Here is a 12,556-nt window from a genome sequence, read left to right as displayed (position 1 = left end):
GTTTAGAAGAGTCTAAATGCATCAAGAGAGAGTAAAAAAAAATTACTTTCTCTATCCCACCAAGGGTCAGAGGGCTTTTGAAATACACTATAAACAAATATTTTTCATATTCTACAATATATTCAATTCTTGTTCCACCCTATCACAGACAAACCACTTCAGTAGTTTATTATAACATATATGAAACAAACCTAATGTTTTCCTACAAATAGTTTTTAAGATTATTAATCTAATTTAAATATGAATTCAACATGTCAGTGGCCTTAAACCCTATTCTCACAGCACTATTATGTTATTACATAATAATAATGATAATAATACTAATATCACTATAATGGGAACCTCATGTAATTAATGAATCCAGTCAATAGCATATTAAAAATAACGGTATGACATGATAGGCTAGTTAGTATTTCCATATTTCCATATTTCCATATTACAGAGGCTTGGTGTTTCTCTCCCTGGTCAGTAAAAGTGGAAACAGCGCCACCAGCCCATAGACTCCAACGTTGTGGCCAAAAATATATCGCATCCGTACAGTTTTAGAACTCCCATAGAGAATGAATGGACACTAGATGCCGTTAGAAATACAGTATATAAAGAGCGCAGGTCTGATATCATTCATGTCAATATCATCAACACAATCAGCACGAGTCTCTCTGAGTCGAGACAGACAGGATCAGGTCAGATGAGACACAAAGATTGAAAACCACAAGTTGATCCAGTGTGGAGCTACAAGTCTCTGTCTGTCTTTCTTTCTGCAGCGGAAGAAAATGAAACAGAAAAAAATAGTTTCTTATACACATCAGGTGAGTATGTATGCACGTAAACAGGTTTAACGGTTTAAACACGCACACACGCACGCACACACACACACACACACACACACAATGTCACTGAGGAAGAAAGGAAGGCATGAAGGAAGGAAAGAAGGAAGGAGTTTCCTGTCTAAACCCTGTAAGTCCGTGTCCATTCATTCTCTATGGGAGTTCTAAAACTGTACGGATGCGATATATTTTTGGCCACAACATGGGAGTCTATGGGCTCGTGGCGCTGTTCCCACTTTTACCGGCCAGGGAGAGAAACACTAAGCCTCTGTAATATAGAAATATGGACAAACCTGTGATATATGTAAAAAAAAAAAAAAAAAAAAGCACTTCGTAAACTGTGATTTTAGAGAAGTGCTATGAAGTGACTGATTGTTTTACTCAGATACAGAATGGACCATAGAGGAAGAGATCTAATGTTAACAGAGCTGAGACAAGCTGGAGTTCAGGAAATAACGTTGAAGAGTTTACTGACTTTTATGGGTAACAGTGGAGGCAGAAGTTTGTTTAACTTCTTAGAGAAAACAGGATTACTGTGCAGGAAAGGTTTTTTTTTTAATAATATAATGCTTCCATGTTAGTCAGGAGTCGGTTCACTGTGTGTGTTATTATTATTATTAAAATCATTATTATTATTATTTTCATGGGAGGTTTGATGTCATACTGATGCTTGATAGTGAAGTTATGAGGATGTGACCACACCCTCAGGTGAAATGTTCAGACAAGCAGAACTGACGAAGGAGAAAAAGCAGCGTCTTCTCTCTCAGTGTTTCCTCTACAGATGAAGCTAGAAAGTCTCTTTGATTTGATCTGGATGTGAGTTCACCAGGTAAAGACCCTGCAGTTTTTCCACAGGCTCATAATTTACTTGTTACAGTGGTTGTTTTGTGTGTGTGTGTGTGTGTGTGTGTGTGTGTGTGTGCGTGTGTGGAGGGTGGGGTATGTTAGACTTTGCACTGCACTCTGTGCTTTTGAGTGTTGAGCAGTTTTATAAATCTCCGACTAAAAACTGTCAAGGTACTTTTTATAAATCATGTTAAACACATTTGAGTTTGGAGTAAATTGTAGAATTTTAAGTTTCACTTTAGTTTTCACAGCAGTTGTCTCTGTCAGATTGAGTATAATGCTGCTGTTTATTGGTCTGTGTATCGCCAAATGACAGACATGACATGATGCGTACATTTAGACTCAATTTAGATCCATTTCTTTACAATGACCAACTTTTTATTGTAATCTCAACTCATTTCATTGGTGAAATATGCAGGAAGTCTCAGAACTAGTCTGACAGGTTGGATCAGCTTGACTGAAGTGCATTTCATTTCTTCCACTGTTGATTCACCAAGTGAGCAAAACACTGACACCTTGCCAGATACTAAAACACACTTCCTTTCACTCAACTCCCTTTTGCTCAGTCCATGTCCCAGAGGCTTAAGATGAACCTGCTCAGTGTATTTGATGTAAAGGGCAGCTGGTCTGAGTATTACTACACTCTGTATATGTGAAATGGTACTGACAGGAAGAATCAGCCTTTGAAATAATATATCCTGTGATGGAAACCTTGTTGTCATGAATCAGCCCAGTGTGTTTGTGTAAAGGTGTTCGCTCTACTATGAGTCAGTCTGAGGAGAGAGAGGAGGGGCTCCCTCCCTCTAAAACCACTCTGTCTGGGGAACATGACAGCCGGACCAAAGCTAAGAGGTAAGATGAGGATCTCTAACTGTCCATGACTGTTCTCCATCTCAGAGCTCAGCAGTGAAATCATTACAGCATCATTATTCAGAGTAAAAGCTCTGTCTCTGTTGTGTTGAAGCCCAGTCCAGCAGGAGAGACCAGACTCCCCTGAACCCAGCTGTGTGTCCATGAAGAGTGACTGGTCTATGGAGCCACCTTTAACATTTAAAGATAAATATCCTTCTGAAAATAAGTAAGTCATTATTTTCTCTGTATGGTAGGATTAATAAAAACATGAAATTGTCTTCTTCATAAAGACACAGATACCTTCACTATATTCATAATATGTTTCTCTCAGGATCCAGCAGGAGAGACCAGACCCCCCTGAACCCAGCTGTGTGTCCATGAAGAGCGACCGGTCTATGAAGAAACCTATTGCCTTCAAAGATGGACGCTATAGTGTCTTACCTTTTCTCAGTAGAGTATATGCTACTGAGAAAAGGTAAGAATTAAAATAACTAGATAGTTTAGGACACTTTTCTTCATTACATTTACAAGGAAATGTTCTGTGTATCAGACACACACAGTTACTTGTAAATTTGATGGAAATCATTTAGCACAATTGATGAAAATGTTCAAATTTCAAAGCAGCTAACTTTGAGAGAGCAGTCAGAGCGAGCAGAGCTGCACCGCTGATCCTTTCAGCTGAACCTGCAGAGGTTAATGCTCTGAAGATAGAAAACTTCCTGGATATGAATTACAAAGACAGGACACTTAACATGTACTTTAACTTTTGATACTTACAGTGAAATTAATGGTAATACTTTCACTCTTTCTTTAGTGGCGATTTTTTCACCTGAGAAAAGTTTGAATGAAAAACTTATATTTTCATCAACTGAGTATTATTTTATCAGAGTGGTTCAGCTTTTACTTAAAGTGGAGGATTTGTGTGGTTCCACAGTGTCTTTAATATGATTCTTCACTTTGGTAGAACATTTCCACTGTTGATCAAACACTCCTCCATATCAGTTCAGCAGCAGTCTGCCTCCAACATCAGCTGCTCTGGGATCTACTGTCACCACTGATCCAGCTCTCAGTGTTGATCATGGAAAACAGGCAACACTACGTAATTCAATTTCTACATCATCAAAAATTACAAGCAAGCAACATAAATGAGAGCAAAGGTCAGGGTCTTGGTGCCTTGACAATATTCCTGTTATCCTAGAATGATCATGTAAGAGGGAGTAGGATAAGAGTTACGGTGAGAGATAGGAGGAATTTGTTTAGACAGCAAATGGAGTGAGAGGAGAAATCATTCAGTGGGAAGAGAGCAGCATGAGCTACTTAAAGCATAAAAGCTTATTACACTTTGGTGTGACAATACTTTTCTTTTTGATACCCACCTGGTAGTTTTGGGGTATCCACAAGCTGTTGTGGCTGGTTGACTAAAAAGTAAATGTCCCACCCTGCTGATCTTTCTCTCTGTCTATCAGGAAACAGCAGAGACCAGACTCCCCTGAACCCAGCTGTGTGTCCATGAAGAGCGACCGGTCTATGAAGAAACCCATTGATTTCAAAGATGGACATCACTCTATTGATCTAAGGTAATTATTTAAAACTGATGATAACAGATAGGTTTGCTGTTGTCAGAGTTAGGGTTTAGTTGTTTGTTCACTCATCAGATATAGAATCGGTCCGGTCCTTCATACTCTGTGGATTGAGATTCCTCTTTCAAAACATCACATCCAATAATCAGAGCAGCATTTACAGTGAAGTTCATCATGATAGAAAACAACACCTTTAACAACCTGTGCGTGTCTGTGTGTGTGTGTATGTGTGTGTGTGTGTGTGTGTGTGTGTGCGCGTATGTGTGTGTGTGTGTGTGTAGGTGTGTGTGTGTGTGTGTGTGTGTGTGACATTATATGACCTAATACATCATGTCTTCTCCACAGAGTCCACCAGAAGAGGTCAGAGGTTCCCAGTGGTCAGTCTGCCCAGGAGCATCAAACAGACCTGGACTCCATATTTATGGTGTGTAAATGTACATCAGCACCTTGTACTTCACCATCAAGTGAAATGCAAAACAACCATTCTGGTCATTACAGTCTCCATGCTGCACTCTTTAGATCAGTGGGCTTTCAGTCTCTGCAAGATGGATTTGATTTTGTGTTTTGTGTTTGATTTTGTGTCCAGATTTTAGTATAGAAGTTTAATTTGTATATTATATTCTGTTCCAGCTGCTTGAGGAGAACATCATCACCTTTGTGAAGAACGAGCTGAAAAGGTTCCAGAGGGTTCTGAGTCCAGATTACCCACAATGCTTAGAGAGGCAGAGGGAGGATGAGGAGGTGGTGGACGGTGAGGAGGAAGAGCAGAGGAGGAGCAGCAGAGAGGCTTTTCTGCAGATCACACTGCAGTTCCTGAGGAGAATGAAGCAGGAGGAGCTGGCTGACTCTCTGCAGAGCAGTAAGAGGCTTTTAACAGGTTTAACATGATGGGGAGGGGAGATGGTGGAAAATGGAAATGTTTGAATTTCTAACCTCTGCTGTAAATACAGACATTTCTAAAACTACACATCTTCAATAACAGATTGGAAGGTAAATGAGCACAATCCCCATCTGGTTAAATTATTGATTTGTTAATGTCTGTGTAAAATGCTGAACACAGTGGTTTACGTTAAAAAAAACAACACACCAAAAGTTGCCTTTCACATTTAGCTGCACACACAGTCAGGACCCGTTTTTCCACCCATCAGTAATGAGCTAAATCGATGCCATGGAATCGACACCAGTAAATATTCACATTTCTCACATTTAATAAAACATCAATTTATTGATGTTATTTGTTGTTTTTTCTTTCAGAAACTCTTGCTGCAGCGTGCCAACGTGAATTCAAATCTAATCTGAAGGATAAGTTTCAGTGTGTGTTTGAGGGGATTGCTAAAGCAGGAAACCCAACACTTCTGAATCAGATCTACACAGAGCTCCACATCACAGAGGGAGGGAGTGGAGAGGTCAATGATGAACATGAGATCAGACAGATTGAAGCAGCATCCAGGAAACCAGCGAGACCAGAAACAACAATCAAATGCGAAGACATCTTTAAACCCTTACCTGGAAGAGACAAACCAACCAGAACATTGATGACAAAGGGAGTGGCTGGCATTGGGAAAACAGTCTTAACACAGAAGTTCACTCTGGACTGGGCTGAAGACAAAGCCAACCAGGATATACAGTTCACATTTCCATTCACTTTCCGAGAGCTGAATCTGCTAAAAGGGAAAAAGTACAGCTTGGTGAAACTTCTTCATCACTTCTTTATTGAGACCAAAGAAGCAGGAATCTGCAGGTTTGACAAGTTCCAGGTTGTGTTCATCTTTGACGGTCTGGATGAGTGTCGACTTCCTCTAGACTTCCAGAACAACGAGATCCTGACTGATGTTACAGAGTCAACCTCAGTGGATGTGCTGCTGACAAACCTCATCAAGGGGAAACTGCTTCCCTCTGCTCGCCTCTGGATAACCACACGACCTGCAGCAGCCAATCAGATTCCTCCTGAGTGTGTTGACATGGTGACGGAGGTGAGAGGCTTCACTGACCCACAGAAGGAGGAGTACTTCAGGAAGAGATTCAGAGATGAGGAGCAGGCCAGCAGAAACATCTCCCACATCAAGACTTCACGAAGCCTCCACATCATGTGCCACATCCCAGTCTTCTGCTGGATCACTGCTACAGTTCTGGACCATGTGTTGAAAACAGATGAGAGAGGAGACCTGCCCAAGACCCTGACTGAGATGTACATCCACTTCCTGGTGGTTCAGTCCAAACAAGGAAATGTCAAGTATCATGGGAGAGCTGAGACAGATCCACTCTGGAATACAGAGACCAGGAAGATGATTTTCTCTCTGGGAAAACTGGCTTTTGAGCAGCTGGAGAAAGGCAACCTGATCTTCTATGAAGCTGACCTGACAGAGTGTGGCATTGATATCAGAGCAGCCTCAGTGTACTCAGGAGTGTTCACACAGATCTTTAAAGAGGAGCGTGGGCTGAACCAGGACCAGGTCTTCTGCTTTGTCCATCTGAGCATTCAGGAGTTTCTGGCTGCTGTTCATGTCATCGTCTCATTCATCAACTCTGGTGTCAATCTGCTGTCAGAACCACAATCGACATCCTGGTGGTCTACACTGTTAACAGACAAGTCTAAACTAAATCACCTCTACCAGAGTGCTGTGGACAAGGCCTTACAGAGTCCAAATGGACACCTGGACTTGTTCCTCCGCTTCCTCCTGGGTCTTTCACTGCAGACCAATCAGACTCTCCTACAAGGCCTGCTGACACAGACAGGAAGTAGGTCACAGACCAATCAGGAAACAGTCCAGTACATCAAGAAGAAGATCAAGAAGAATCCTACTCCAGAGAGAAGCATCAATCTGTTCCACTGTCTGAATGAGCTGAATGACCGTTCTCTAGTGGAGGAGATCCAACAGTACCTGAGATCAGGAAGTCTCTCCACAATCGAACTCTCCCCTGCTCAGTGGTCGGCTCTGGTCTTCATCTTACTGTCATCAGAAGAAGAGCTGGACGTGTTTGACCTGAAGAAATACTCTGCTTCAGAGGAGGCTCTTCTGAGGCTGCTGCCAGTGGTCAAAGCCTCCAATAAATCTGTGTAAGTGTATAGATAACTCGATATATTAAATACATAATATGATCTATATGTATATATATATATATATACATATAGATCATATTATGTATTTAATATATCGATAAATATATATATATATATATATATATATATATATATATATATATATATATATATATATACATACATTGTGTCATGCAAAATTAATGGCCCATCCCACATGAGATTATATAACACAGTGTTTTGCAAACAAAAAATCACCATATAGGGCAAGGCTGGGAGCCCTGGGTGGGTACTACATTTCTAAAACTAGAAAGTAGTTTTATTGTTCTGTAGTTTATTTCTTTATGGAATAAACGTGGTCAATACAAGCCCTGGCCTTATGGAAGCCATTCTGCTCTTCTGCCAGCAGATGTCTCTTTTCCAAGAAGACCATTAAAGACTCTCATTGAGTATGGAGGAATGCTACATTTTATAAACAGTGCTAAGCAAACTAATACCTCTATAATTAAGTGGAACTCTGGAGTCATCTTTATGTGATTTTGGAATTGGACTTAATATATATATGTATGCATATATATATATTAAGTCCAATATATATATATATACATAGATAGATATATATATATATATATATATATATATTTTTTTTTTTTTTTTTTTTTTTTTTTTTTCAAAGTTCTTGTTCATCTTCATCACTAACTCTTCTTCAGGCTAAGCAGCTGTCAGCTGTCAGAGAGAAGCTGTGAAGCTCTGGCCTCAGTTCTCAGCTCCCAGTCCTCTAGTCTGAGAGAGCTGGACCTGAGTAACAACGACCTGCAGGATTCAGGAGTGACGCTGCTCTCTGCTGGACTGGGGAGTCCAAACTGTAGACTGGAAACTCTCAGGTCAGGATTCCTCAACATGTTCAAAACATGACCAGTTAAATCCTGCTTCACATGGCTCTTAACTCATGTCAGTGAATAATCAGAATCAGACGATTGTGTATTTACAGGTGTACAATTTGTATGGAATTGTGTTTAGAGAGTCAGTGAAAGACGGGGATTATTTGTAAGCCCCACTGCCATGGGGAAGAAACTGTTGTGGTGTCGTGAGGTTCTGGTCTTGATAGACCTAAAAATAAACACGTGACCTGTGTAGGATTTTTCTGCTCATGTGATTCTCAAACCAGTTGTGATACCAACATTTAGCTCTACTTTCTATGTTCTGTGAACGGCTTTCCCTGATTATATTTCATTATCTCCTCTCATTGCTTCCTCTGTTGTTGAGACCTAAAATACCAGAAAGCACTTCTAAGGTTCTGTCACAAATTCAGTCAAGAACTCTCAGACTGGACCAAATAAAAACACAAAGAAGATCATGTGATCAACTATTTGTATTTGTGATGGTCAGTGTTTGCTAGCATTAGACTGCAGTATCCCAATTAATTTGAGAGTAATGTACTAATGAGGAAATCTAACATGTACCTGTAGTGTACCTTGTTGTCTGTGTGTGTGTGTGTGTGTGTGTGTGTGTGTGTGTGTGTGTGTGTGTGTGTGTGTGTGTGTGCAGGCTGTCATTCTGTCTGCTCACAGAGGAAGGCTGTGCTTCTCTGGCCTCAGCTCTGAGCTCCAACCCCTCCCATCTGAGAGAGCTGGACCTGAGCTACAATCATCCAGGAGCCTCAGGAGTGAAGCTGCTCTCTGCTGGACTGGAGGATCCACACTGGAGACTGGACTCTCTCAGGTCTGGAGAGGCAACGTCTGCTAGAAGGCTGAGAGTTGGCACACATTTTCTCTGTCACACTGAGAAGATGAGGAATACTGTTTAATGTTTAATGGAGGATATGAGTGGAAATCCTTCATATTGAAGGTTATTAAATGTCCATGTTTCCATCATCAAAGAGAATCTGCTGGTCTGACTTTGTTTATTCCCCCAGTGTGGACCATGGTGGAGTGCAGAGGTTGAAACCAGGTGTGAGGAAGTGTAAGTGTGTATTTAGTTTCATTCATGAAAACACAGCAACACACATTCAGTTATTTACATGGTGTAGTTGCAGTTTCTTCTGTATGTCCTGAGCTGCTTTTAACTGTTGAACCCCCAAAAAACATATAGCTGATGTGTGACTACAAAAACATTCTTTACTCCATGATCTTAATTTTACTATTTATCTAATTATACAAGAATAAAATCCAGTGAAGCACTGTCTGCAAAAGCAAATAGTTTGCTCTCAAGTTCAACAGCTTTTTCTCTCCACTAAATTCAACAAGCATGATGATGTTTATTATGAACGAATGAGTGAGGAGCATCAATTTTAGGCAATTCAGAAGATCCTGAAATCCTGAATAAAGTGCTATCTTATCTTTTTGCTATCTTATATGCATGAAGCATTTTGTGAATATAGGTTACACTAACCAAATAAGTTTGGAAATAATAGTAACACAGAATTGTCATCATATCTATAACGAAATATATAAAGTCTAAATCTAATTTAGTTTTTGTATAAATGGCTGTTAATGATAGAAAGTTCATTTACACAGTAGTATGTGACGTCCATTCATTCAAATCCTGCTGTGAATAAAGAGGATGGCCGACACAATGTGTCATCATGAAAGCGTTGAGAAATTAATTATCAAACTGTTAATAATTCAACAAATAATAAACACAACAGGTGTATTAGATGAGAAGCTGCTGCTGTATTGAGTCTTGTTCTCTCATCAGATGCCTGTGAACTCACACTGGACCCAAACACAGCACACAGAAACCTCTTCCTGTCTGAAGACAACAGGAAGGTGACAGTGGTGGAAGAGGAGCAGCCATATCCTGATCACCCAGAGAGATTTGACTACTGGTATCAGCTGCTGTGTAGAAATGGTCTGACTGGTCACTGTTACTGGGAGGTCGAGAGGAAAGGACTGATTCATATAGGAGTGACTTACAGAGGAATCAGCAGGAGAGGAACCAGTGTTGACTGCTGGATTGGAGGGAATGAAAAGTCCTGGAGTCTGTACTGCTCTGATGATTATTACTCTGCCTGGCACAATAACAGAAGAACAGACATACGTTCCTCCTCCTCTGACTCTGATAGAGTAGCAGTGTATCTGGACTGGTCTGCTGGCTCTCTGTCCTTCTACAGAGTTTCCTCTGACACACTGATCCACATCCACACCTTCCACTCCACATTCACTGAACCACTCTACCCTGGGTTTGGGCTCTGGTCTGAGTTTGGTTCCTCAGTGTCTCTTGTCAGATAGAGGAGGGAGAGAGAAACACTCACACTGCTGACCAAAGACAGCTGCTGAGATGATAGTTCAATCTGGACAGGATCACACACACACACACACACACACACTTAAAAACAGAATATTATTAATGTTTGTATTTTCATATGTATTTTCATTGTATATTTCATAAGTTTACTACTCATTTCACTGTAAACAAACAGTCCATCACTGTAAATAGAGTGTATTCTGTGTGTTTGGTAACTGAACAGGGTTTTAACATCACACATGTACAGGAACATGGACATTTTATATGGAAAGTGAAATAAATCAGATATTTAACCAGAAAGAATCAAGTTGTTGTTCATATGAGAGTCTGCTTTTGATGATTGACAGGTTAAAATATCTTCCCTTTGGACTTTAATTGAATTAATCTCACCACTCCCAGCTAAGCATCTGTCTTGTTTTCTACAATTGTTTCCCAGAAATAAAGTTAAATGAACATTAGATTTAGATTAGATTATTTATTTAATGACCACACAGCCAGGCTGTTGGAATTTGTTTTCAATACATTAAGCAGGTTCCAACATAGAAACATCATCAACAACATCAGTACATCATACAATCAATACAATATACAGTACAAGACCCACATCACAGTACAGTAAACATAACATGTATTGCATAACGTTTCATGGCCATAACAGCATAGACAATAATGGAATTTGTCAGAGGGAGTTCAGAGTTCGTATGGCAGTTGGAAAGAAGCTGTTTTTAAAACGGGTTGTTTTGGTGAGCAGAGAACTGTAGCGCCTCCCAGAGGGCAACAGCTGGAAAACATGGTGTGCTGGGTGAGTGGGGTCAGAAATTATTTTTCTTGTCCTTTTCACTGTCCGTTTGTGATGAAGTGATTCGACTGATTGGAGGGGGATACCAATGATTTTGGATGATTTGTTGACAATGCGCTGTAATTTATTCCGGGAGTGAGTGTCCAAACTGCTGTACCAGACTGTTATGGATGAAGTGAGGATGCTTTCTATGATGGCTGAATAGAAACGGAGCAGGAGATGTTTCCTCACTCTGAATTTCTTGAGCTGACGGAGAAAGAATAGTCTTTGCTGGGCTTTTTTAAAGATGTGGTCTGTGTTGATCTTCCATTTAAGATTATTGCTTATGTGAGTGCCAAGAAATTTGAATGAGTCAGTGATGGATATGGGTTCGCCAGAGATGAGTACAAGGGTTTTGGAGTTTGACTTGCATCTGAAGTCAATAATGAGTTCTTGAGTTTTTGATGAGTTGAGTAGAAGGTTATTGTCTGTGCACCAGGTAACTGCACGGTTTATCTGTGCACGGTATTCTGTTTCGTTGTTGTTTAAGATGAGTCCTGTGATGGTTGTGTCGTCCGCATATTTGTAGATATTGACGGAGCTGTAGTGGGATGTGAGATGGTTTGTGTAGAGGTACAGAGGGTGAGATGTGGAGTTGTTTATCTTTACTCTCTGTTGCCTGTTCCAGAGGAAGCTACGGATCCAGTGACAGATGCAGGGGTCAATGTTCATGTCCAGTAGTTTATTGAAGAGTTTGACCGGGTTAATTGTATTGAAGGCAGAGCTGAAGTCTATGAACAGGATGCAGGCGTAGGTGTTGGGGGTCTCCGGGTGTTGCAGCATGTGATGGATAGCTGAATTGACTGTATCCTCCACAGACCTGTTGGCTCTGTAAGCAAACTGATATGGATCCATGAGGGGAGTGGTGCTGGTTTTCAGGTGAGTGAGGATGATGCGCTCAAATGACTTCATGGCCATGGATGTAAGGGCAATCGGTCTGTAGTCATTGAGGCAGGAGATATTGCTGGTCTTAGGCACGGGGATGATGGTGGATTGTTTGAAGCAGTGGGGCACTGAACATTGGCAGAGGGAGGTGTTAAAAGTGTTGGTGAAAACAGGGGCCAGTTCCACAGCACAGTGATGGAGCACAGTTGGGCTGATGCTGTCTGGGCCGGCTGCTTTATTTTTCCTCAGTCTTCTGAAGGTGGTCCTCACCTCTTCCTCCTGATTGTAGAAGGGGGGGGATGGAGGAGGAGTGGGGAGTGAAGGTGGTGGGACTGGTGACTGTTCGAACCTCCCATAGAAAATGTTGAGTTTGTCCGGGAGCTGATTGTCATTAACAGGTGTGGGGGTAGGTCTCTTTTTGTAGTTGGTGATGCCCTGAAGT

The 12,556-nt window shown here is 40.9% G+C and overlaps 1 protein-coding gene across 1 annotated transcript; it reads left to right on the top strand.

Moving 5' to 3' along the window:
* The first annotated feature begins 1,545 nt into the window (after nt 1-1,545).
* On the top strand, nt 1,546-10,829 carry LOC139909467 (NACHT, LRR and PYD domains-containing protein 3). Its single transcript, XM_078286884.1, has 12 exons — nt 1,546-1,656; nt 2,423-2,525; nt 2,638-2,751; nt 2,857-3,000; nt 3,992-4,102; nt 4,451-4,529; nt 4,736-4,964; nt 5,360-7,163; nt 7,856-8,029; nt 8,694-8,867; nt 9,061-9,107; nt 9,843-10,829. The coding sequence occupies exons 2-12, from the start codon at nt 2,437-2,439 to the stop codon at nt 10,373-10,375; spliced, it is 3,498 nt and encodes a 1,165-aa protein (XP_078143010.1). The 5' UTR covers nt 1,546-1,656; nt 2,423-2,436; the 3' UTR covers nt 10,376-10,829.
* Nucleotides 10,830-12,556: the final 1,727 nt, after the last annotated feature.

Source organism: Centroberyx gerrardi, chromosome 11 (assembly GCF_048128805.1).
Source record: "Centroberyx gerrardi isolate f3 chromosome 11, fCenGer3.hap1.cur.20231027, whole genome shotgun sequence".
In the NCBI taxonomy this organism is placed as follows: Eukaryota; Metazoa; Chordata; class Actinopteri; order Beryciformes; family Berycidae; genus Centroberyx; species Centroberyx gerrardi.
The sequence above is the reverse complement of the archived record's forward strand: the minus strand, read 5'-3'. Positions and strand labels throughout refer to the sequence as shown.

Coding starts and splice junctions, on each gene's coding strand:
- LOC139909467 (XM_078286884.1), top strand. CDS start 2,437: ATGAGTCAGTCTGAGGAGAGAGAGGAGGGGCTCCCTCCCTCTAAAACC. Junction 4,965..5,359: donor GGCTGACTCTCTGCAGAGCA/GTAAGAGGCTTT, acceptor TTTTTCTTTCAG/AAACTCTTGCTGCAGCGTGC. Junction 8,030..8,693: donor TGTAGACTGGAAACTCTCAG/GTCAGGATTCCT, acceptor GTGTGTGTGCAG/GCTGTCATTCTGTCTGCTCA.